Genomic DNA, 26,382 nt, shown 5'->3' on the forward strand with positions numbered 1-26,382 from the left:
TCTGCAATATGCCGAACTGAAACCTTTCTATTTTTGAACACATATAGTAAAATAAACAAAATGAATAGCAAACAAACATTTATGGCACAACTCACAATTACACTTCACTCTGCACTCATTGTTGGGACCCGGGGGCGAACACCAGTATCTGTCATTGATCTGAAATGAAGAAGAAAAAAACAAAGACTGTTATTGTCGTTCTTTGGAAAAACAAGACGCTTACTAAACGAAGATTAAACATTTCTTTATGCCTGCGAAAACAACACCATTGCTTGGGTCAGAGAGAATCACGATTTCCACATCTGGCACAAGAGATCCCACCATGAACAAAGGACAGGAGTTCGGTACCATGACGCTTTACCTAACTAATAACGGTACTTTACAAGAATAGCCAAGACAACATACAGAGAAAATTTTTTAGAGAACTATAAAATATTTATGATATATGCTCATAGATATATACACTGATTGATCACTGAATTATGAATACCCCTATGAAAACTGAATGCGAACCGTTGACCACGTGAGGTACGACAGTGTGGAGTTAGTCGACCTACGTAGCATAGATAAGGTTCAGTGGTTCAGTAGGTAGTAAAATTCCGAGCGTGATGGGTAAAAGGAAGGATTAACGGAGTAGTGTAAGTGTGTTTAGGGTCAAGCGGCACCAGGGGTTTTCCCCATTTCCGCGTAGTTTACATTGTGGTGTATTACACACACCACAATGTAAACTACGTAAAATGCAAAATGTAAAATGCCAGAGGTTTAAAAGTGTGTGGGTCTTGGATCGTTTAGTGTCGTGTACCGTTCTTCTTCTGGTCGTTTAGCTGCTGAACCCCAGTTGGGGCCAACGTTGTCCCACTTACGCCCAATGGGGTAAGTGGGGCAACTTACCCCACTGGGCGTAATATTCCGGATCTGCCATATTCTGGCAGATCCTGCCCCCTAATTTCTTGAGATTTCGGTGGCTAGGACCTAAAAAAACACGGGAAACAATTAAGTTTAGAAAAAGCCAAGAGAGGTTAATGTGGTTTAGGTTTTAATTTAGAAATCGTTAATTTTCATTAGTTGTGTGGGGTTTACGCTGGCGTTTTAGTTAGAGTAGGGAAAAGAGAATGAAGACGGGGGAAAAGACAGAAGTATGGGGTCGATGAGGAAGACAACCCCAGGTGGTCAATAAGGCATGCCCATGCCTCACCAGAGTTAGTATATGGGGTGGCAGGGGAGGGAGGAGACAGGAAAACCATCTCCTCCTCCCCCTGCAAGGGATAGGTTAAAAGGTACCAGGCAAGGGAGCTGGTACAGATCGCCATTGGGCTACATGGCAGTGAGGCTGCAGCAGTCGTAGTGTAGTCATAAGATCATGTCCGGTAGTAGAGTCACTCGTGGGACAGTGTCCCATCCAAGTTGAATGTCTTTGTTTTTGGTTCTCTATCTTCAGTTAGTACATTTGTCAGTTTCACTTAGATCTCATATTTGTTGGTACATAGACAGGGTTTCTTGGTTCCAGTGTTCGTTCATATCATTGTAGGAAGTGCACCGTCACTATTCCTAGGCAAGACAGCTGGTATCTTCCACATAATTATCATTCCGGTGTGTGTCTGAAAGGATGTTTGATTTGTTATCTGGCTTGTCGTCTTTCACTCCTGGTGTATTGCATTTAGCGTTCTCCTTCTTGAAAAGAGTTCTTGAGCGAAGTTGGTCAGGGCTCTGTATTCCTCCTCTGAATCCAGTAGGTGAAACCCGTACCCTCTGGGGAGGTTCTTATATTCGTGATTAGAATGCACCTGAGATCCTCGTATTGCGGACAGTCGTACATGAGGTGTTCCCAGGTTTCGATCTCTCAACATGTACAACATGGGTCCTCTACAAGGGCGAAGTCCATTAACTTTGCGTTAAAGGGGCGTGTGTACAGTTAGCAAGTATGTTGTTTCAAACCCGGAAAGAACCAAGTAGGCGATTTTGGGTAGATTTTTTCAAGTTGCGACAACAACTTGTGGGTGATTGCTCCTTTGGTTGTTTCTTCCCACCTGTCCTGCCACACTTGCAGCAGGTGAGACTGAAGCTGGATCTTTTCTGCCTTATGGTTGTTTGTTGTGTCTATTGTAAATTCCAGGAAAGTGGTGGTTATTCCCTTAGATAAGTAGTAGTGGAGTCCTGTTCTTGCGATTTCAAGGTCAAGTGGAAGTACTGCTGCTATCACTTGCAGCGCTGGGTTACTCACCGTTCTGCAGGCACGGGTGGTAGTGAGCAGAATGGTACTTTGAATTGCATCCAGGATTCTCTTATTTATGACCAAGGCAGTTTTGTCGTACCAGATTGCTCATCGTATGTAATTATTGGGAGGAAGGTTGCCTTGTAGTATAAGGCTAGGGTACACTTTTTGAGACCCCAGTCTCGCCTTATGACCCTAACTACCATGGCGGAGTAGTTTCTGATCTTTTGTCTTAGGAATTTGAGATGTGGTTGGAAGGATAAGTTATTGTCTAGTACAACACCTAGGTGTTTTAGTTGAATGGCGAACTTGATAGTTGTCCCATCAATCTTAATCTGGGGTGGTCGTCTCAGTTGCAGGGTTCCTTTAAGCAACGCCGACGATGTCTTTGTTGGTGACATTGTTAAGAAATTCTTCTTGGCCCAGTGTTGGAGTATCTGCAGGGCCTGATTAGCTAGTATTTCCAATTGGGCTCTGGAGTTTGCTTGCATTGTCAAAATCAGGTCATCTGCGAAGGCCTGCACCCCCCACCGCTCCTAGGTCCATTCTCAAAAACTCATCAAATACCAAGACCCAATACAGACCCCTGTGGACATCCTCTGTGTACTACTCTTGCGATCTTTTTGTATGGATTGTTTATCTCAATTTTTCTTTGTGAGAGATTTTTCTGTGACTTTATAGAGGTTACTGGGTCCTTTAGCTTTCCTGAGTCTGCCCAAGACGCTTGGCCACCAGAGTGAGTCGAACGCCCCGGCAAAGTCAATCGATATTACGAGGAAATACTTATTGTCACATTCTTTGACTTTGTTAATTAGGTTTCTGAGGGCTTCTATTGTGGAGGATCCCGGTTTAAATGCAAACTGATTCCCAGCTAGGAGGCCAGCTGCTTCGTAGTGTTGGAGGATTAGTTTGTGCAGTAGCTTTTCAAACAATTTGCTAACTGCTGAAAGAAGTGCGATAGGCCTGTAGGATTTCGAACACTCTGATTTCCATTTTTTTGGGAATTTTTCTACCTCTAGGCATCTGTTGAACAGGGTCAATAGAAGTTGCGGTGTATATTCTATTACTTTTTTAAGTATTTCTGGTTCTATCATGTCTAGACCTGGACATTTTCTGTTTCTTATCATGGCGGCAGCAACACTGAGCTCCTCCATGGTGAAGGGGGAGGGAGCTCCGTGATTTGCGTATTGTAGTTCCGGTTTTCTTCACAGAGATGATTTTGTTCCTGTAGAGTTGGGACCGCCGGTTCCTTAAATATGGCATTCAAGATGTTGTCCACCGATTGTTCCCAAGTTGTTGTCATTTGACCTTGTGGGGTTCGTGAGGTAGTCATTACCTCACCCCTAGGGAGTTCGTTGGTAATAACCCTGTAGACTGTTCCCCAAGGGTCTTCATTTCCAGTAGTTGTCACTAAGCATTTCCAAGTTCGTTCCTTACTTTTCCGGATGGCGTCCGTGTATCGGTTTCTGGCTTCCCTATAATGTTGTCTGAGGGCTTCCACTTCAGCTACTGGCCACGTCCTGCGCGCTCGTTGAAACTCCTTTCTTCTTTTGGTTACCACTTTGCAGAGAGCACTGATTTCCGAAGTCCACCAGGGGATGGCTCCAGGTTTCGGGTTCTTCTTTTTGATAGCTTCGTTGCTTGTATCTGTGATTATTTTAGTTGTCTTGTCTTGCAGTACGTCCGGGTCGGCTTGCGGGTCTAAACTTCCTGGATTGCGTTCCACAGCTTCATTCAGTAGGTTTCTGAAGAGCTCCTAGTCGGCACTGGCGATAGTGTATCTGTTTATCATCTGCTTAGCCGGTGGTGTTCTTGTTAGGACTCTTGTTATCTTATAGGTTATGACCCGGTGGTCCGACGTGGATTAACGGACTAAGTGTAAGTGTAAGTGTAAGTGTGTTTAGGGTCAAGCGGCACCAGTGGGTTCCCCCATCTCCTGGTAGTTTACATTGTGGTGTGTTACAGTACGCTGTAAATGCCAGAGATTTAAAAGTGTGTGAATCTTGGATCATTTAATGTCATGTACCGTTGTTCTTCTGGTCGTTTAGTCGCTAAACCCCAATTGGGGCCCAACGTTGCCCCACTTACGCCCCATGGAGGCAGACCAGGAACCCAGTAGCTTATATGCACTCTGGCAGGTCCTGCCACCTAATTTCCTGACATTTCGGTGGCTAGGACCTTAAAAAAAAAAAAAAAAAAAAACGGGGGGCATTTAAGTTTAGAAAAGCCAGGAGAGGTTGATATGGTTCAGTTTTCAGTTTAGAAATCGTTAATTTTGATTAGTTATGTGGGGTTTACGCTGGTGTATTAGTCAGAGTAGGGGGAAGAGACTGAAGACTGGGGGGAAAGACAGAAGTATGGGGGATTAACGAACTGCAAAGTCTGCAAAGTATATTTGTATGTTACTGGCGGTGTCCAGGGTTTCCCCTATGTCCGCCGTGTATTAAGCGATGTTAATGCCAGCAGGATCATGTGATCAGTAATAATTCCTCTAAGGGTAAAAAAAAAAAAAAAAAAAATTTTAAAGTTTAAAAGAAAAAAAAAAAAAAAAAAAAAAAATTTAATTTTCCAAAAGTTTGAAGTCAACGAAATTAAGAATTGATTAATGAGAACATTGGGGTCTACTTAATGTTATTTTAGTGTGTGTAATGTGTTGTTTTGTGTTGTTTGTGGCTGGCTTCTGGCATTTAGCAGCAGGGAGTCGAGGGCAAAATGTGCCCCAACTCCCCGCTTCCATCCCTAGCCACGAGGAGGCAGCCAGATTCCACTAATTTCTTCTTTTTCTCCTAATAAAAAAAAAAAAAAAAAACCCTGTGACCTTGGGGGAACCCGGCACTCCAGACCCGCAGGGTGTAGAAGTACCCAACTCCCGCAAGCACAGTCTTCGGGGGGCCGGGCCCCAGCACCCGCAGGGCCCAATCCTAACCTGGTGGGGGAGCCCAGCCCCCCCCGAAAACCTGGGTCATTCAAGCAAGGCCAGCCAAACAAGTCGTTGCAAGGCCAGCCCAACATACTAACATACATCTACTGTATAATATATAGTAGGATATACTAATAAATAATACAAATGTAATACAGGGTACAAGCAAAACGGATTGTTCAATGCCAAAACAGTCTGCTAAGACAAAGTAGTACAAGAGTAAAAGTAAAACAGGTTAGTCAATACCTTCTATTAGTACAATATCCATTTTGGTTTTCCAAACATGTTTGTGCCTATGGTGATAGCTCTCCCATGACCTTCACATTACCTGCGCAAAATACACTATTTGGTTAATACAATGGCAATAGAGAGCAGAGTAGACAGGTGTGTCAATACCTTGTTATTTCAGTAACCATTTTGACCAATTCAATAGTTTACTGGTTATAGTGTAAAAATCTCTCTCATTCCTACATACATTTTTGCCAATGATGTCCAGTCCAAGCAGGACCAGCCATAACAGTCCCTGGCATGGTTTGCCTTACATCATTGTACCTTTGTGACAGTACACCCATTACCTCTAAAATTATATACAAATAGGTTAAGATAAAGTAGTACAAGTAGGGTGAGACCAGTTAAACAATACCTTCTATTAGTACACTATGCATTATGCCCTATTCAGTTATTTACAAGTTTAATAGGGATATTTGCCTAACATAATTATACCTGTGTAGCAGCACACCCATTACCTTCACATTACCTGCACAGAATACACTATTTGATTAATACAACAGTGGTACAGAGTAGGGTAAAACAGATGTGCCAATGCTATATGATTTCATTAGCCATTATGACCAATTCAATAGTTTACATGTTGTAATGAGGATATCTCTCTCATTCCTAAGTACATTTTTCCAATGATGTCCAGTCCTAGCAAGACCAGCCATAACAGTCCATGGCATGTTTTGCCTTACATCATTGTACCTGTGTGACAGTACACCCATTACCTCTAAAATAATATACAATTAGGTTAAGATAGAAGTAGTACAAAAGTAAGGTGAAACCAGTGAAACAATACCTACTATTAGTACAATATGCATTTTGCCCTATTCAATTATTTACAAGTTTAATAGGGATATTTGCCTAGCATAATTATACCTGTGTAGCAGCACACCCATTACCTTCACATTACCTGCACAGAATACACTATTTGATTAATACAACAGTAGTACAGAGTAGAGTACAACATATGTGCCAATGCCTTATTATTTCATTAACCATTTTGACCAATTCAATAGTTTACTTGTTGTAATAAGGATATCGCTCTCATTCCTAAATACATTTTTCCAATGATGTCCAGCAAGACCAGCCAAAGCAGTCCATGGCATGGTTTGCCTCACATCATTGCACTTGTATGACAGCACACCCATTACCTCCACAATAATATACCATAAGGTTACATAAAAGTAGTACAAAAGTAATGTGAAACCAGTTAATCAATACCTTCCTTCAGTACAATATGCATTATGCCCTATTCAATTATTTACAAGTTTAATAGGGATATTTCTCTCATTTCTGCTTTTAGTTTATCTATGATGTCCAGTCCTGGCATGGCCAGCCAAAACAGTCCATGGCTTGGTTTGCCTAACATGGTTGTACCTGGGTATCAGCACACCCATCACCTTCACATTACCTGCACAGAATACCCTATCTGGTTAATACATTAGCAGTACAGAGTAGAGTAGAACAGGTATGTCAATACCTTATTATTTCGGTAACCATTTTGACCAATTCACTAGTTTACTTGTTATATTGAGAATGTCTCTTTCTCATTCCTACATACATTTTTGCCAATGATGTCCAGTCCTAGCAAGACCAGCCAATACAGTCCATGGCATGGTTTGCCTTGCTTCATTGTACCTGTGTGACAGCACACCCATTACCTTCACATTACCTGCACCTTAATACACTATTTGGTTATACTATTAGGTTAGGACAAAATCAGTACGGAAGTAGGAGCGAGCAGGCTAGTCAGCACCTTCTTTTGGTACTATATCCATTGTGGCCTTTTCAGTCTCTTACTAGTTTAGTAGGGAGAACTCACTCATTCCTGCTTGTAGCTTTTCAATGATGTCCAGTCTTGGCATGGCCAGCCAAAACAGTCCTTGGCATGGCTTGCCCTACATCATTGTACCTGTGTGTCAGCACACCCATCATCCTCACTCTGCCTTCTCATTAGTATTCTATTGTCTCCAGGCAGTCTCTATTAAGGCAGTAACATGGTTTTGCTCCTCTCAGTCTGGGCATGATGTAGGGACCACTCCATCTATGCTCAGCTTTGTGTGTGGGATTATTTTTCCTAAGCCTTGCAGGGACTGATCCAGGCAGGGAATAGGTTATTAGCTATTTCCATTTGTGTACATTCTCTGGAACACTGTGCAATTTTTACTATGTTCAGGTTGACCTTTCCCGATCATAACTTTATGCCAAGTGGTGGAGGGTTCTTCTTCGGGTAAACACCTTCTCAGCATATTCTGAGAATGCCTTGTAGTTTTGTTCATTGTCCATGAGCCGAGGGAATTCCATAGTCCTGTATACATCAGTTATCAGCTGCAAGTTTAGCCTGAAGTCCGCATAGTGGGCACATTCCAATATCAGGTGCTGGACTGTTTCTTGTATTCCACATTTGCAAAGGGATGTTGTAGCTAGTCCCAGGGAATGCAGCTTGGAGTTTATGCTGCCATGGCCTGAGAGTAGAAATGTGGTGTACAGGCCTGGTGTGCGCCAGGGTCTTTGATTTATGTCAGTTTCCTCTACTTCTGGGAAGAACATTGTAGTCACTCTTCCTGTAGCAGCATTTCCCCATTGGTTTTGCCATTCTATAGTGAAAAGTTTCCTTAGTCTTTTCCTGTCCTCTTTTATGGTGAGGGTATAGTCCGGTTCATATTGTGGAAAGCAGGATGGAATGTGTCTTGTCCTGCAGTGTTGTGTGTACACCTCTATTATTTCAAACTCAATTGGCAGTTTCCCTGATTACTTGTAGTGCTGTTGTGGAAATGGTTCTGCAGGCTCTCGAGGTGGCCAGCAGGAAAAATCTTTGTGCCTGTGTCATTATCTTTTTTACCAGTTGCCTTTTTATGCAGCTGGCCCAGGCACCTGCTGCATATGTCATAATTGGGACTAAGATGCATTTGTAGTATAGATTGAGGGTTCTAGGTCTTAGTTTCCATGTTGCTCTTGTTACTCTTATTAGTTTTCCTGTTATTGCTTTTATTTTTTTCAAGATATATTTTGCATGTTGGATAAATTGTAACCTGTTGTCCAGTACAACCTCTAGGTATTTTATTTCTGAGACTTGTCTGATGTTCTGACCATTTAGTTTGATTACTGGTGGCCTTTCTACACTCAATTTTCCCTTCAGTAGGAGCTGTTTTGTTTTTTCCGTGGAGATTGTCAGTTTGTTAGTGGTGCTCCAGTCCTGCAGGTCGTTTAGGATGTCATTTGCTGCAATTTCCAGCATTTGTCTTGAATTCCCATGTATTATGATAACGAGATCATCTGCGAAGGCTATTTTCTGAATCTGTGGTTGCTGCCTGCAGAGCCACCCATCCAGGACCACATTCCAACAGAAGGGTCCCATTACAGACCCCTGGGGGCAGCCCCTTGTTACTTGTCTTGTGACCGAGCAGTCTCCAGAGTAAACCACCAGGCTTCTGTTGTTGAAGTAATCAGTTACTATTTTGTAAATGGGGATAGACACCTCGGCCTCCCGGAACCTCTCCAGGACACTTTGCCACCAGACGGTGTCAAAGGCCCCTTTGAAGTCCACAAAGAGACCGAGGACATAATTATATTCAGAGGATGCTACTGTTTGTAGTAGCTTATCTATTGCCTCCACTGCAAACCTGCCCGGGGTGAACCCATATTGATTCTCAGAGTCAAGATTTTTATGTGTGTAGTATTTTTTTAATCTTTGTACTAATAGTTTTTCTAGGGTTTTGCCCAGCACTGAGAGCAGTGCAACTGGTCGGTATGATGAGGGTAGGTTGGCTGGCTTATCTTGTTGCTTAAGCAGTATCTTTAAGTTTGCCTGCTTCCATGGGGTGGGGAACACTCCTTGGTGGAGACAGGAGTTAAAGATGGTTAATAGTAGTTCTGGACATGCAGACCATATCTTTTTTGCCATTGCTACTTCTACCAGATCAAGTCCCGGGCATTTTCCATCTTTGAATGTGTCTATTGCATTTGTTATTTCATTTACTGTGAAGTCTTCCTCCTCTGATACTGCTTCATATGTCAGATGATTTATTCTCATTGATGTTTGTTTTGAGCTCTCTGGGCAGGAGTAGTCCTGTAAGATCAGCTCATCCAACATGGCATTTATTGACTGGGCCCATGTGAGGCTCTCCCCTTGACCTGGTGTTCTGATTGAGGGATATACCTCTCCCGGGTGCATTTTGTCTGTTACCAGTTTATAGACAAGGCCCCAAGGGTCCTTATCCATGGACTGCTGGGCCAGTCTGCCCCAGGCCTTGTGCTTTTCCTGGTATATAGTGTTGAAGTAGGTTCTTCTGTGTTGCTTGTATCTTTCATTCAGTATCCTTAATGTATCTGGTGGGTCTCCCAGTCTCCTGGCCCTTTGCAGCTGCTTTCTAGTTGTTTTCAGGGTGTTTCTTAAGTAGGCTAGTTGTTCTGTCCACCAGGGGACATAGTTATTTCTTCTTTTACTCTTTTTTAGGGTTTGGTTGCTTATTTGGTTGATTTTCCCCATTATATCTTGTAGTAGTGTTTCTGTAGGTAGGGTTGACACCTCATTTAGATAGTTGGGTGTGAACATCTCCTTGACCTTATTTACAAAAGCTTCCCAATTTATTCTTTTGGTTTGGTACCGGGGGAAATTGTATGTATTTTTTCCCCCTACCAGGTTTGCTCTTATTTTTAAGTTAAATGTGATCACTGAGTGGTCGCTGGCCGACCATGATGGGCGGACTTCCCATTCACTGATTTTCTGACTGATTGATTGTCCTGCCAATGTGGTGTCTATGAATGTTTGTCCTGTTGGGGAGGAATAGGTGGGTGGGTGATCCTGTGAATTCAGTACCACCATGTTCCTAGAAATTATCAGCTCCTCAAGCTGCTCTCCTCTGTAGTCCGTGGTTGGGCTATTCCATAATGTTGAATTGGCATTTGTGTCTGCCATAATCAGGTAGTTGCTGGTTCCTATTCTAGTTAGTGCTGCCTCTATATGGTTGAGACTCTCAGCAATTTCTTGGTCTCTTCTTATTTTTCTCATGTATATTGAGAATATATACATTCTTCCTATTTGGCCCTCAACACATGCTGCTGCTGCATACTCTGTGCAGAGGCGATTAATCCTTGTGACAGTAAGGGTAGGATTTGCAAAGGCCAGGGCAGCCCATACCCTCAAGGTGGCATTACCCCCTGTGCTGTCAAAAGAAGGGTTGGACTGTACAAGCCTACAGTTGTATGGCAAGCCTTTAACTTTTCCTTTGTAGGAATATGGTTCTTGTAGGCCAAGGACGTCCATTTTCTTCTCTTGGATTATTTTTGACACGTCAGTCATCACTGATGCCGAGCGTTGGCAGTTTAGTTGAGTAAATTTTAGTTTAGTAACTGGTGCTATCATGTTTTGATTATTGAATGTAATTTGTACGTTGCTTTGTAATTTCTTGTGCCCTTATGAATTCGGGGCACAATGGGTCTCTATATGAGTGTTGACTGTTTCTGTTTCTGCCTTTGCAGTTGGGGCAGCAGACGGGGGTCTCAGGCATGGGACAGTTGCTGGCTTGGTGGCCTGTCAGACCACAGTGCCCACACTTGTGGTCCTTTTGTCTACAATTTGTGGTTGAGTGACCATAGGCCAGGCATTTAAAGCACCTGGAGGCAACCACAAAGTCCTTTGTTGTATAGACTCTCCATCCTACATATATTCTTCCTTTTTGATTGATTAGATACCTCCTTATTCTAGGAGAGACTTCTAATACCCAGTGTTTATTTTCTTTGTTTTTTGCAGTCATTTTGAACCGTATTTTGATTTCATTGTGAAATTCTTCCTGCGTTATCTCAGTATTTCCCAGGTTTTTCCCTAGCAGATCTTCTAAGAATTCTTTTTCTTCCTCGTCCTCGTGTATATTGTATATTATCATGGTTGGATTAAGTTTCTTGGGTGTTTCTACTGTGAGGTTTAGTTCTTCTAATTTTTTGCAGTGTTTTATCTTGTCTAGGTCATATTGTGTTGCAGTCTCTATGGCCACTCCTTTGTCCCTTATGTTCTTTATGTTTTTTATTTTTACGTGTTTAAATTCTGCCTTTAGGGTGGTGGTGAGGGTATTATTAACTTTTTTGCTTGTTTTGATTGCTGAATTGGGTGAAGCCTTAATAATGATGACGTGTTTCGGGTCTGCGCCAGTGGGGGCCAATTCAGTGTCACTTATCTTATCCTTGTTTGCAACTGCAATACTAGCATAAGTTTCCATGGGAGTGGCAGTTGCCTTGTTTTGTGTTAAGTCATTGTGATCCTTGTTGGTGCTGCTTTTCATTTTTTTCAATTTCAATAGTTGATTCTATAATTATTGTTTCCATATTTCCCCATATTCTGCACAGTTCTGCCACCATACTTGGGGTTACAGTTTCACCTGTTTTAAATATGTCTAGGAATTGGTTTTTGTATAGTGTCATCAATTCTATGTTTTGCACCTTGCCATTTGTTTTCAGTCCCTCTTGTTGGGTGTTTAGATTAATCACTGTCACATCATTTGGGTTTATTGTATCTTTTGCTTGTAGTGTGTAGGTTTTGTCACATAATTCCTCTTTATCTGTTTCCTTTTCTGCTGTCTTCTGGCCTCTTGGGTTTGGAGCTACTTTCGTGTCTTTGGGAGTAGAGTTTGTTGGTTTGCCCCTGTGAGAGCGTAGAACCATCCTTGCCTCGTTTGCTCTTTCATATTCTGGTCCTTTTTGACTGGGATCTATTGTGAGGTCACCTGGCATCTCCAGGGAGGTGTCATCAGACGTGACGTCACTTGTGGTTGTCAACGTCGAGTCATCCAATAAGGAACTGGATGTCATACTGTCGGATTTTCCTGGGATTTTCCCCACAGGTTCCTTAGATGCCATCTGGCCCTGGCACCAAGTTTTGTTGGAATCGGTCCAGTAGATTTGGAGTAATTGATTTTTTTCGGTCTTAGCCACTTGCCGCCACTAGGGGGCGCTGATACTTGGGGGGAGGGGCACAGTGTGTATCCCCGTCTGACCACCAAATTTGGGCTTCCTAGGTCCAAAGGGGGCCTAGTTATAGCTGTTTGTTTTTGGATGGTGATGTTCTTGTATGTGGCTTTTGCCCTTTACTATGCTTGTCTAAATTGGTCGCGGGGGGAAAACGGACTCTTTTGTCCTATTGGTAGGTCACACAAACCTTCATTTCCTTGCAGTCTGTGAGTTATAGTGGAATAAAAATTTTCTCGCCAGGGGGCGCTGCAATTAAGGGGGGGAGATAAAGTTTCTTGTCCCCTTCTTGCGGCTCGAGTTTCAAGTCGATGTCGCCCCTGGTTGGTGAGATATTGCAGCTGAAAGTTTTGTGTCCAATACGGCGATGTTACTGCACTCAACAATGTGGTGAACTGCCATTTGTTTCTCTATGGTGTGTTCTCTTAGTGTGCCAAGTCCCATTCCAATTGGCCCATTGGTTCTGGAGATATGCTCATTTGTATATTTGGTCGATGATGTTCATGTCCAGTCTCTCTGTGGTGTTGTAGCTGCCTGTTGGTATGGCAACGGAGGGCCGATCTTCTTCCAGTACAGTCACTCTGGGTTCCGCGGTAGGTGGTCATAATTCAGTGATCACTCAGTGTATGTCGTAATAACAAAAATTTATAAAAGATTGAAGAAGTTATAATATGTACATTGTAACTTCTTTAAACAGTCAAGCAGTCTTTTATATTTTATAAATCTATTTTTTAGCGGAGTTTCGTATAATCCATCAAATGTTTCAACTAGGTGCACGCGCGAATTTCTCTTGATACCTGCCCAGCACATGTCAGGGAAGAGGTACAGTCACAAAATCGAAGTTCGCTAGAATACTATTCATAACACTTAACAGAATATTCAGCACCAAATCAATTATCAACAGCTGAAATAAAGAAGACGTCCACGATGGCATTTTACGTTCGATTCTAAAAACGATATTGAATGAAGAAAAAACGAGAGGAACGTTAAAGAAAAAATTTTATTACATTAGACTGTTTGTAGTGTTACTAATATATAATTTAAATTCATAGCGTTGTCTACAATTTATTTTTTTAAATAAATTTATTGTTTGTGTGTTATTCTTTCCAATTCAGTAAAACTTACCTGAAAGATTCCGTGATCGTAGCTGCCATCTGGGTTTGGGCCTGCACGAGCTCTCGAATTGAAATTACTTTCGTATTTCGCCAAACACACATCTGCAAATTAAACAAATAAATAAATAAGAATCTGTTAACAAATTTACACCGCCTAATTCACTTGACAAATACCATTGTTCGGCGAAAGAATAAAATTACTTTATTTTGTATCTCATCTAACCAAGCAATTCAAAAAGAGAATTTGTCATTGGATTTTTGACATTGCGCCTAAAGCACGAGTAATGTGATTCACAAAAGAATCAGGAAAAAATTATCCCTCCCCGCCATCTGAAGTAAACAGACTAGTGTCAACTTGTTTACTACCTTCCAGGAATTGTGAGAAGTGTAGCAAACTTATAACTATTTCAGTTTAATTATGATTATTGATTCCTGTTGTTTAAGACGGATAAGGTTCCTTGTGTTAAGTTTTTCTTTCTTCTGCTTTTATGTTTGCATTTTCCACATTATTTCGCAAAGCTCAATAACTTTCCACGCATCTTTCTCATCACTTTCAAGGCAATCTTTATAGTTGGATTGGACATCTGAAATGGAAGAATCTTCTTCGCTATCATCATTCACTTCTGAACAAGATGGTTGTCAGAGGGACTTTCATTAGCTAATCTTTCAGTTTCAGATGATAACCATTTATCACCATTGTCATCTAGAAAGAATCCTTCCAGCAGGCGGCATATTACACTAGCTGATGGAGTTATTAATAGTCTTATGACTATTAATGAAAAAACAAAATGAATTTATAGCATATGAGCCATAAATTAGTCACATACCAAAAATCATGAAAGCTTACCTAACTATGTATATAAAGTGCTTAGCATCATAATACACAGCCATTTCTGAATAAACAGAAAATTTTTAAGGTGGCATCGTTTTAGGTTATATCTCATATTGTGAATGCCTTCACAACGAGTTGCCATGATATTGCACTACTTCGAATAAGTAACGCTTCACCTAAGGAGAAGACTAGTGTTACTTATTCTCAGATAGGTACCACCACCCAGACAGCACTGTTTCAGGGCTATTTGGCCCTTCGTCAGTGAGTGGATAGGTACCCAAGTGGATAGGTACATCATACACCATCAGGCATCTCTCATATTGTGGAGTTATACTTCATAACTGTTTTTGCCATCATTGCATCACCTGGGTACCTACCCACTCACTGACGAAGGGCCAAATAGCCCTGAAACAGTGCTGTCTGGGTGGTGGTACCTATCTGAGAATAAGTAACACTAGTCTTCTCCTTAGGTGAAGCGTTACTTATTCGAAGTAGTGCAATATCATGGCAACTCGTTGTGAAGGCATTCACAATATGAGATATAACCTAAAACGATGCCACCTTAAAAATTTTCTGTTTATTCAGAAATGGCTGTGTATTATGATGCTAAGCACTTTATATACATAGTCTAAATTCGTTCGCAGCTTGAGGCTCTAGCCCTAAATGCGCCTTAGCTTACCTAACACAATAACTCTGAGAGATAAGTTGCAGAGACTTTTTTCCTCTCCAGCATTTCTAGAATCCAAAATATAAACAATGATGTATCGAGTGTACTGCTTCCAGACAGACAGATTTTGAATTCATTTTTTTTTTTTTTGAAACTGCGTACATTGAAACATGGAATGACAAATTCTGAAGTTTTGGAAATCAACCCGGTAAAGCTAAGAATCATAAAAGGATTTGCAGCTCGAAATGTTACAGGCCACCCGAGAACAAACCGATATGGCCATATATAATATATCCATAAATTGTGAGTGTTTTTTTTCATAAACATTAAACAGTGTCAAAATCAGATCTGGGGAGGAACCTAAAAGATTTTAATGCAGCTTATTCAAATGACGTCTCAAATAGTATTTGTTAAGAAATTGAATATTTAAAGGATACGATACAAAACAAAGATGGTATTAGGAATCCGAAAGACATTTTATTATTTATTATAGAAATAAATTTAGAAGAAACAATTCCTAACATATCTGTTTCTTTAAAATGTTTTGACTCTTCCTGAAACAAGTAGCATCAGCTGACAGATAATTTAGTAAATTAAAATTAATAAAAGCAAACTTACGGCCTTCAGTGCTACAAGAAAGATTAAATGCGTGTGCAATATTGTCAACTGAATGGGAAATAGACAGTGAATGTTCTTTTGAGGATGTAATTAATAAGTTTCTTTCAAGCCAACAGCATGAACAATACGAATTGATGGTAAAATATTTCTATTATGAAGCTTTCAAATACTCTTTCAAACTTAGCTTTGACGCTTCAATGAACAAACGCCATTCAGAGGTATTGTGACCAATGTTCAGTTCGTGCATAAGACCAACGAAGTCTTTGCCGATACATATGTTGTTTTCCATTGCAAAATATCTTGAAAACTCTTCATTTCGCTTACGGTATATTGTAATGCTTGTACCTTTGGCGAGTCAGTTCCACTGTTGTAGTCTGGAACCGAGTAATTTAGCCTTCTCTTTGGGTAAGCCCAAATCTGATCAAGTCGTTTAATTCTTCTTGTTCTATGTAGTGTGAGGCCTTTTCTTTTTCTGGCTCGTACTCGTTGTCCAAATCATGTGAAGTGAATGGTTCCACGAAATCTGCTAAAACGATTTCTTCTGTACTTTCATCACTACTTCCAATACCTTAAGATTTTGGTGGCACAGGTACTGGCCGTCCTTTAACGTGTCGCACTGGCCTAGTTGCTGATATGATATTTGGATATTTGAAGCAGGGCTTGTTCTTTTGAGAAATATCTTTTATTTTTGTCATTCAGACATAGCAGTCGTCGAAATTATTCTTGGATTCGAGCCACACCATAGGAACAGCAAAAGGTAATTAGCATTAGTAGAGGCATACGATACAACAAAGCAAGCATATGCAGCATTAGCTAGAAAAAAAAAAAAAAAAAAAAAAACAGCTCCTATTTCACCCCTCCGTTAGTTCCAAACACCTGAATAGCTGAGCCTTAAATTTATTTAGGCTATCAACTTCCACGACAAAAGAGGAAAGTCTGTTCCACCAATCAAATACCAGCTGGCTAAAGGCAAATTTCCGCACATCTATCCTACATCTGTCTTTCCTCAATTTGAATTTATGCCCTAAAAATTACTTTTCATAATACAAATTGTATATATACAGTATATAATAATTTTATTCTTTACATAGAGGCAGTAAGTAAACATCATTTATAGATCACCACAAAAGTAAAAAGATACTGTACACCTTTTTATAAGGAAATAAACATATACATTTAAAAAAATAATGTTTAAGTAACTTACACCCAAATTACGTGGCACCCCTGGAATGTTGTTGCTGCACCCCGGTTGAAAACCACTGCTTTATACACTTCAATCAGATCACCTAGCAGGTGCCCAGTCTCCAGACACTATAATCTGCAAAATTTTAGCCTTTCTTCGAAAGAGCAACCCTTTGTTCCATTCACTAATCTCTTTTTTTGTACTCTTTCCAACAGCTCTACATCCTTCTTAAAATGAGGTATTCAGACTTGTGTACAGTACTCAAGGTGTGGTCTGACCATTGCCTTATACAAGGGGATAATCACCTCCTTATCCCTGCTTGAAAATTCCTGTATAGCATTGGCAAGACACCATGAGCTACTCTTGCAGCCCGTCTGCACTGCTCAGAAAACTTCATATCTGTCTCCACAGTTACCTCCAGGTCCTTTTCATTCTCTACCACTGTCAGTGTGGTATCACAGAGTTGATACGTTAATCTGGGGTTACTGCTGCCCATATATAGTACTTTACGTTTGTCATTGTTAAACTTCATTTGCAACGTATCAGCCCATCTGTTCAACTTTTCTAGATCTTCTTGCAGCAGCGTACTATCATTAGTGTCCTTAACAACCCTGCCAACCTTTGTATCGTCTTAATGTTTGGACATTAAGCATGATATACCATCATCAATATCATTTATAAATACGGAAAACAACAATGGTCCCAACTTTAAACCCCGAGGAACTCCACTAAGAATATTAGTCTACGAAGACCAGCGTCCATTGATTACCACTCTCTGTCTTCTCCCACTCAACCATCCCGTTATCCATAGCAGCAATTTGCCTCCAATGCCACACTGTTCCAATTTGTTCAGCAGTCTTCCATGGCTATCTCCCTGAGTCTAAAGAAGTTCTCATAATTATGGCTAAGGGTTTGCTTACTTCCTTTGCTGCCTCCTTAAATATAACTGGATAGATCCCATCCACCCCGGGTACCTTTCATATGTTTATCTTCAACAATTTCGCCTCCACTTTCCTCTCAGTTATTACAAAATCATCTAGCTCACTGCCAGAGTTCAATACACCTCTGGCATTCCCCTCCCTGAATAACTCCTCATCTGTTAATATAGATGCAAAATACTGATTTAGTTTGTTAGCCACCTGAGTAGGATCATCAATAGTTGACCCATCGATATCCAGTGGACCAATGTGATTCATCCATTTCCTTCTAGAGTTTACATAGGTAAAGAACTCTTTGCTGTTTTTCTTTGCATCCTTTGCCAAAGATTTCTCGTAATCTTCCTTTGCCTGCCTAACCTCCTTTGTGACTTGCTTACAGACCAGCTTATATCTATCATAGGCTTCCATGTCACCCATTAATTTATATGTATCCCATGCATTTTTATTCTCTGCCATATGTCTCATTAGTTCGTTGCACAAGTAATACAACAGATACATGGAGCCCAATTTTTTTCTTGGTCAACTATCTTGCAGCCGATGTACAAAGAATATACAACTTTCATGACATTGTATATTTTCTTCCTCTGAGTTTTTGGGGTTAAGTGTCCACAAACATAGCAGAAGTTGTCTGAGTGAGTTACGCAAGTTCTGTGCTTTGTCTTCTACATTTTAACTATGCATTAACCTAAAACAGTAAAAGCAATTAGTTAAATTTGAACAACAGAAGGTGAATTCTTGTAGCGTAGTTTATCAAACACTATATATTGAACAGTTGAATGGTGTAGTAAAATTAATAAAAATACTGACTTGTCTGGAAAAGTGTATCATCTAAATATACTATATCAAAATCAAAATATACTATATTGCAAGAACAGTAAAGATGTACTTGCTTAACTTTTAGCTCAATAAACAAAACCAACCAAAAGTTAATAAGTTTAAAAATTGTTTTTCAAACAGTAATGATATCTTTGTACAGAATCCAGTTATCTATCTATATCTTAAAACTGAGACGTGATAGGAAATTTGTATGATTGATTTTAAATTCTATACATAAAACTTGACCAGAAACAACCATTGATTTGCTGGAGGTAAAAATCATATTGGGTAGGGTAAACAGTATATTGGAATAAATAAAACATATTTGTGTAAATTCTCTCTGTGTGTCAAGTTGATGATAATATTATAAGTGAATGTTTTGACTATTCATCCAAACATAACAATACTGTAATAATTATATTTTAATAATATTAAAATAATTATAATAAGTAATACTTAATAAATATATGCTTCAGTTAATATTTTGTCTTAATATAAATAAACAAAGCCCCTTAACTCATTTTGCATCCGGGCCCAAACAACTACTTTGCATAGCTCTGTAGATAAGAGAAGTAAGTAGAGAAAATTTGTAGAGATGAGACGTAAAAAGTGAGAAAGAAGAGAGAAAAGAATCGTAGGAAAAAAATAATGCATACATAAAAAGAAATAAGTCAATATTATTATATTAGATATATACATGAATATATCGTCGTATTTCGCATAATCCTGGTGTCGGTTACAAGTGTCAACCACCAGAAGTGTCCGACACGAAGACAGTATAGTGTTCTCTGTTTCTAACATAAGTAAACACCGTTGCAAAGAACCCAAAAATAGTTATAAATATAAATGAACAATGAAACTAAAGCTAAAAGAAACTAAAACAACAACCGTTATTGAGGGTAGACAAAGGCTGTTGTTGCGAGTAGAAAAAGGCTATTGTTTAAGGTAGACAAAGGCTAATGGCGGAAATGCATATAAATGTATATTTATATGAATGGTGATACAAAGCTGATCGCAACCTGGTGATGCTGCTTTTATAAAATACACTCTAAATAGCATTGATGCGACTATTACACAAACAATTCTTAATTCCACATTGTATAACTTAAAACGCCTTGGCCTGAGCCAACCTCTAGCGCCCCCCCCCCCCTTTTTTAAGGTCCTATCCACTGAAATATCAGGAAATTAGGTGGCAGGACCTGCCAGAGTACTTATTTAAAAATACTCGTGTATCTAGCCTGCCTCCACCGGGATAAGCGTGGGCAATGTTGGGCTTCAGTAGGGGTCCAGCGGCTAAATGGCCATATGAACAACGGTACACGACACTACACCCAGCAATATCCATACACTTTTAAATCTCTGGCCTTTACAGTGTTCTGTAACACACGACAATGTAGACTACGCGGAGATGGGGGAAACCCCTGGTGGCGTTAGACCTTAAACACACTTTACTATACAAACAAACAAAACATTTACAAACGACCTCACTCATTACTGTGGATAAGGAAAATACATATTTTCCAATTATGATTCTTGTGCATTTATTATTATTATCATCAGTTTGTTTAAGAAACACCCCTGTACAGAATTATCTAGGAGGGTGGCTCATACATACATTCAACTAAACTTATTAGTGTAACATGGAATAAAATATCAGCAAATACATAAGACAAATAAACACAGAAATCATACATTCATAGAAAAATTACATAGTATGAATCAGAGCTGTAATACTCAATACGTTCTACGTTGATATTAATATTTGTAAAATAATAAGAGGAGTTTACCTCTATCTAGTACGTAGACCACTTCCGTATGATACTCTCCAGAAATAAAAACGAAAAAATCGAAAACTTACATTAGAGTAAAAAAAAATAAATAATTAAAAACCAATTTAACACAATTAAAAATCAATTTAATGCAATTAAAAATTAAAAAGAATCTAACGAAAATATTCCAAACGATTTTCCTTCCTGAAGATGCAACGCTTTTGGACCGTATGTCGTGATCACAGGAATGAAAATTACCGAATAGGGGTGAGTATGAAACTTAAATAGTTGAATATTTACAGGCATTTAAAAATTGATTAAAGATAATCGATCTTTTGTAGGTGAACGGGTGATAGCTATTATAATGTAGAAGCATACCGGTGTTTGTAGGTTTTCGATAGATGCTAAATTGTATTTTATTCGAGTCCCAGGTAAGCGTGAAATTTAGAAATTTTAATGACTTTGTATCCGTATCCTCCCTTTCCAATGTAAATTTGAGTCTAGAATGAATATTATTAAATGAATGTAAAATGTCTCGGATAGTACTACTATCAGTAATAACTAGAACATCGTCTAAATACCTCCCTACATCGCATAAATACCTACCTACTATGGAAGGAATCGTTCAAGAAATTTGTAGATTTAATAGGACGGGAATTCCCACTGGCATTCAACTCAGGAAGAGTTGAATAACGCTGCAAATAGTCAAGGTGAAAATGAACTTATGTTATAATGTTATAAAAAAAAGTTATAATGAATGATAATGAAATAAGGGAATATATGACGAGAGCCTGGTCGATCAATTCGCCCTGGAAAGATTGTGCAAGGTTCAAGGGGTAGAATTTTTTTCAGCCTGGTCTGTACTTGTTAACAGGACAGACTGCTTCTACAGGGATGGGACACACTTAAATAGAAAGGGTGAAAGAATGTTTCCTGATGCTATCGAGGCAGTGTAAGGTGGGTCGGAAAACTGCTAGCTTGGGGCGATGCAAAGACTAAAAAATTAACAGTAGACACTGGCAGAGGTGAAAGTGATTCTTGCACTGCTTCTATTGGAACGAGTAACAGCCTGAAAAACAAGAAGCAGGATATTTCAGAGACTGCTGGCAGTCATTGGGGTACAAGTAAACACATGGGTTGTGTTAGGGTAGCTAAGAAAAAAACAGGTGCATGTATACTTGCGTGTACACCAATGCTAGGAGTTTGGTAAATAAATTTGATGAATTTGAGGTATTGCTGAAAACATCAAAGGCAGATATTGTTGGGATATCAGAGACGTGGTGTCACACAGATATAAGGAATGCAGAACTGGAATTTGGGGAGTACAACATCTACAGAAAGGATAGCCAGCATAGGAAAGGAGGAGGGGTTATGCTATTAGTTAAGAAACACATAAAATCCAAGGAAGTGAAGTCAGTCGACATCGCTGGACAGTGCAGTGTCGAGTCAGTTTGGTGTGACATAAGCATAGGGAATTCAAAATTGAGAGTAGGAGTGTGCTATGGGCCTAATGACTCTGATGAGTATAATAAGAAATTGTACAGGGAAATAGAGTGGGCCAGTAAATCAGAGAGTCTTATAATGGAGGATTTTAATTTTTCTGATATTGACTGGAATCTGTGGGTTGGTCACTCACACACTAGCAAGGCTTTTGTGGATTTATTGGATGTTTGTTTTCTACATTAGAAATGTTCGGGAGGCAACTAGAGGGAGTAATACTCTTGATTTGATTATCGGTAGTGATTCTTCATGCATTAAGAATCTGCAGATAGAGGAACCACTAGGTGGCAGTGATCACAGTGTGCCGAAGTGGGATTTCCTCAAAGAGGTAACTACCATCAAGGGTAAAGGGAAGGGTTATTGCTTTCGTAAAGGCGACTACGATGAACTGAGACAGTATTTAAATTCTATACAGTGGGACAAACTGATGATGTTACCAACAGCAAATTCAAAATGGGAAGCATTCAAAGAACTTATCTTGGAAGCTACTAGGCTTTACATACCAACTAAGAAATATTGTTCAAGGTTTAGGCCTAAATGGATGTCAGATGAATTAATGAGACATATGGCAGAGAAGAAAAATGCATGGGATACATATAAATTAATCGGTTACATGGAAGCCTATGATAGATATAAGCTGGTCTGTAACCAAGTCACAAAGGAGATTAGGCAGGCAAAGGTAGATTATGAGAAATCCTTGGGAAAGGATGAAAAGAAAAACAGAAAAGAGTTCTTTAGCTATATAAATTCTAGAAAGAAAGGGATGAATCAGATTGCTCCACTGGATATTGATGGCTCAACAGTTGAGGACCCTGCTCATGTGGCTAACAAACTAAACGAGTATTTTGCATCTACATTCACACATGAGGAGTTATTCAGGAAGGGGAATGCCAGAGGTGAAAAAAGCTCTGGCAGTGAGCCAGATTATTTTGTAATAACTGAGAGGAAAGTGGAGAAGAAATTGTTGAGGATAAACATAAAAAAGGCACCCGGGTTAGATGGGATCTATCCAGTTATATTAAAGGAGCCAGAAAACGAAGTAAGCGAACCCTTAGCCATAATTATGAGAGCGTCTTTGGACTCAGGGGAAGTACCCACAGACTGGAGATGTGCAAATGTGACCAAAATTCACAAAGGAGGATCATAAGCTGACACAAGTAATTATAGACCTGTGCATTTAACATCTGTTCCAGGAAAATTAATGGAGGCACTGGTTAAAGAAGCACTGTAGGATCATCTAGACAAGACTTCAGTTATTTCTCGGACACAGCATGGTTTTGTTAGGGGAAAGACTTGCCAGACCAATTTGATTGGATACTATGATGCAGTCAAAAAAGAACTGGATGCCGGGAATAACTTTTATATTATATATTTGGAACTTAGAAAGGCTTTTGATACTGTTGCACATGGAAGACTGCTGCACAAATTGGAGAAGTGTGGCATTGGAGGCAAATTGCTGCTATAGATAAATGGATGGTTGAGTGGGAGAAGACAGAGAGGTGGACACTGCTCATCGTGGACTAATGTTATTAGTGGACTGTCTCAGAATTCAGTGTTAGGTCCATTATTGTTTTATGTATTTATAAATGATATTGATGATGGTATATCAAGCTTAATATCCAAGTTTACATACGATACACAGGTTGGCAGGGTTGCTAAGAACACTACTGACGCTATGCTGCTGCAACAGGATCTGGAAAGGTGGAGCAGATGGGCTGAGAGGTGGCAAATGAAGTTTAACATTGTGAAATTAAAAGTACTATAAATGGGAAACAGCAATCCCAGAGCAACGTATCAACTCTGTGGTACTATACTGACAGTGGTAGAGAATGAAAAGGACCTGGGGGTGATTGTGCAGCAGACATGAAGTTTTCTGAGCAGTGCAGACGGGCTGCAAGAGTAGCTCTTGTGTCTTGTCAATGATAGACAGTAATATTTCTAGCAGGGATTAGGAGGTGATTATTCCCTTGTATAAGGCAATGGTCAGGCCACACCTTGAGTACTGTATACAGGTCTGAAGGCCTCATTTCAAGAAGGATGTAGAGCTGCTGGAGCGAGTACAGAGAAGGGCCACAAGATTAGTAAATGGAACAAAGGGTTGCTGTTACGAAGAAAGGCTTAAGTTTTTCAAATTATAGTGTCTGGCGACTAGGCACGGGCGAGGTGATATGATAGAGGTATATAAAGCTCTGAATGGTTTCAGCATGCTCAATGCCAATGGAATTCTTCCTCTTGCTCAGAATAATCACCTGAGAGGGCATAAATTCAAATTGAGGAAAGACAGATGTAGGATAGTTGTGCGGAAATTTGCCTTTAGCCAACGGGTTGGTGGAATAGAATTCCATCCCTTGTTGTGGAAGTTGATAGCCTAAATAAATTTAAGGCTCAGCTGTACAGGTGTTTTGAACGAACGGAGGGGTGAAATGGGAGTGGGTTTTATTATTTTGTTTTTGGCTGATGTTGCATAAGCTTGGTTTCTTGCATCATATGCTTCTACTAATGCTAATGCCAACTTGCAATTGATACCTCTACATTGGACTTCAACTTTGCGCTAAAAAAATAACCTTTTAGATATTTTGAGAGATGGTGCAAACGTTACCTCTTCTATGTTTATAGAAGTTAGTCGAATCTGTGATTCAATGGAGAGGTTAATGCTGGACCTAACGATAGACAATGAGAAATTGAAAGCGAGGAGAGGTGAAAAACTTGCCTATGACTGTCCAGGCTCCTAGCTTTGCTAGTGTGACTGCCTCTAAAATAGGCAAACAAAACCTGGGTGATAAAGGGTTATTGCCAAAGCATATAGTGATTGTAAGAGCAGGACAGAATACTACCTGCAAAATTAGTGAAGAGGTGAGACAGGAAATTTCAAAAAAATGAAAATCTGAGTTTAAACAATTAACAATAAGATCAGTGTGAAAGGTTCATGAAAAAAAGGTATATTGATAGAAATTGCGTGACAGAATGATCTAGGTAAGCTTAAAAGCTGTAATAAATTTAAAGAATTAATTTCCCGTGGACCTTCCAAAGAAACTCAATCCTATGTTAAGAATTTATGTCATCAATAAAGATGTCTCTAAATCTGACTTATTAGATGATCTTTACAACAAAAATTTGATCATAAAATTACAGTAGAAGAATTTAAGCGCACAGTAAAAATTAGATTGAAAATCAGGTTGCGGAATAAAAGTTAGATTGAAAATCAGGTTGCGGAATAAAAATAACCTACACTGGATTATAGAAACACCTGGTATTATTAGAAAAATTCTTATGGGCTTGGGTGCTAAGGTGTACTTATTCTGCTCCTTGCACGGCGGTGTCAAAGAATTTTTAATCGCTTCGCGATGATTTAAGTGCAGTGCTTAAACTATGGATATTCATCGAAGAATTGATGACAATTCTTGGATGAATATCCGATTAAGGTCATGAAATTGGAGAGTGCCCAAACAAGAAATCTACAGTCGTTTTTTCAAACTGCAAGTTGCGAAAGTGTAAGTCTGACCATTCTTATTGAGATATTACGTGCCCAGAATTTATAAAAGCTAAGGAAGCCACTACAGTTCGAAATGACTATGTTTAGTACACCAGTTAATAGACATAATATTAGTGAAAACATCAAAACATTACAATTGATTTGTCAGCATGCAATTGCAGTTATAGATGATTTGTTAAAGCTCATTGTTGAGCATAATATCAAACTTCTTGGTTTACAGGAGGTATATGCATATAAAGGCATTGCTAAAGGCTTACATTTTCATCGTAGAGTGATTACATCAGTTGCAGATACTACTAGAGTTTGGGCTGCTTTAGTGGTGGCGATCCTGGTCACTAGGACTGATAGTCTGTCTCTGCATTACTCATCCTGTCTCTGCCTGTTTGGACGGTCCATTTGAACAGATCTTGAAAACACAGTGCATACATGCACAGTGTAGCAACACGATCAGGCTATAGAGCCTTTTCAAAACTATATTGAAAACCTCTTATTAAAACTTTGGCAAAAAGTGCTTATTATGATGGATGCTAACGCTTCATTCACTCTTTGGAATTGTCCACAGATGGATTCAAAGGGAGAACTATTGGAAGAATTACTTAGAACTAACAGTCTAACGTTGTACAACTCTTATGGTCATCCACTCATTTTTGTTTCATTACGGGGTTAGTCGTTTATCTACATTACAATTTCAAACTCAAAGTTCGGCCAATGTGTTAATAACTGGTTAATAACTTTGTGGTTCCAATGAGCATAATGCGATAACTTTTGGCATTGCTACCAATTGTGACTCGCGTTCCTTGAGATATTCTTTTTATTTCCCTCGTTATAAAACTAAGGATGCAAATTGGAATACTTTTGATACTAAATTACGCGATTACACTTTTCCAGATGACATTGAAAGTATAGGGCGGTAAACTGCCAGTGCGCAGGAAGTCGAAGTACAAAAACTCATAAGCAAAGTTTGTGATAACCTCTTTACAAAATAAAAAGGTAAGAAAATTTTTCCCTGGTGAACCCAGGAACTCACATCTCTCAGAAAAAATTTAAAGACAGCAGGCAGAAATTATCAGCGTGCTAAAA

At 39.5% G+C, this 26,382-nt stretch overlaps 1 protein-coding gene and 1 long non-coding RNA gene across 2 annotated transcripts in view; both read right to left on the reverse strand.

Moving 5' to 3' along the window:
* Nucleotides 1-26,382, reverse strand: part of LOC150077741 (uncharacterized) — a 254,842-nt gene that overhangs the window by 173,196 nt on the left and 55,264 nt on the right. The window lies entirely within an intron of this gene.
* LOC150077746 (lysozyme c-1-like) overlaps nt 1-26,382 on the reverse strand; it is a 34,489-nt gene that overhangs the window by 3,494 nt on the left and 4,613 nt on the right. Inside the window, exons 2-3 of the mRNA XM_090385168.1 lie at nt 13,497-13,588; nt 96-159 (exon numbers count right to left, since the gene is read on the reverse strand). Of these exons, the coding sequence (XP_090241294.1) occupies nt 96-159; nt 13,497-13,588 (156 nt within the window). The remainder of the gene's footprint in view (nt 1-95; nt 160-13,496; nt 13,589-26,382) is intronic.

Source organism: Mastigoproctus giganteus, chromosome 11 (assembly GCF_048544385.1).
Source record: "Mastigoproctus giganteus isolate SK-2022 chromosome 11, ASM4854438v1, whole genome shotgun sequence".
NCBI lineage: Eukaryota > Metazoa > Arthropoda > Arachnida > Uropygi > Thelyphonidae > Mastigoproctus > Mastigoproctus giganteus.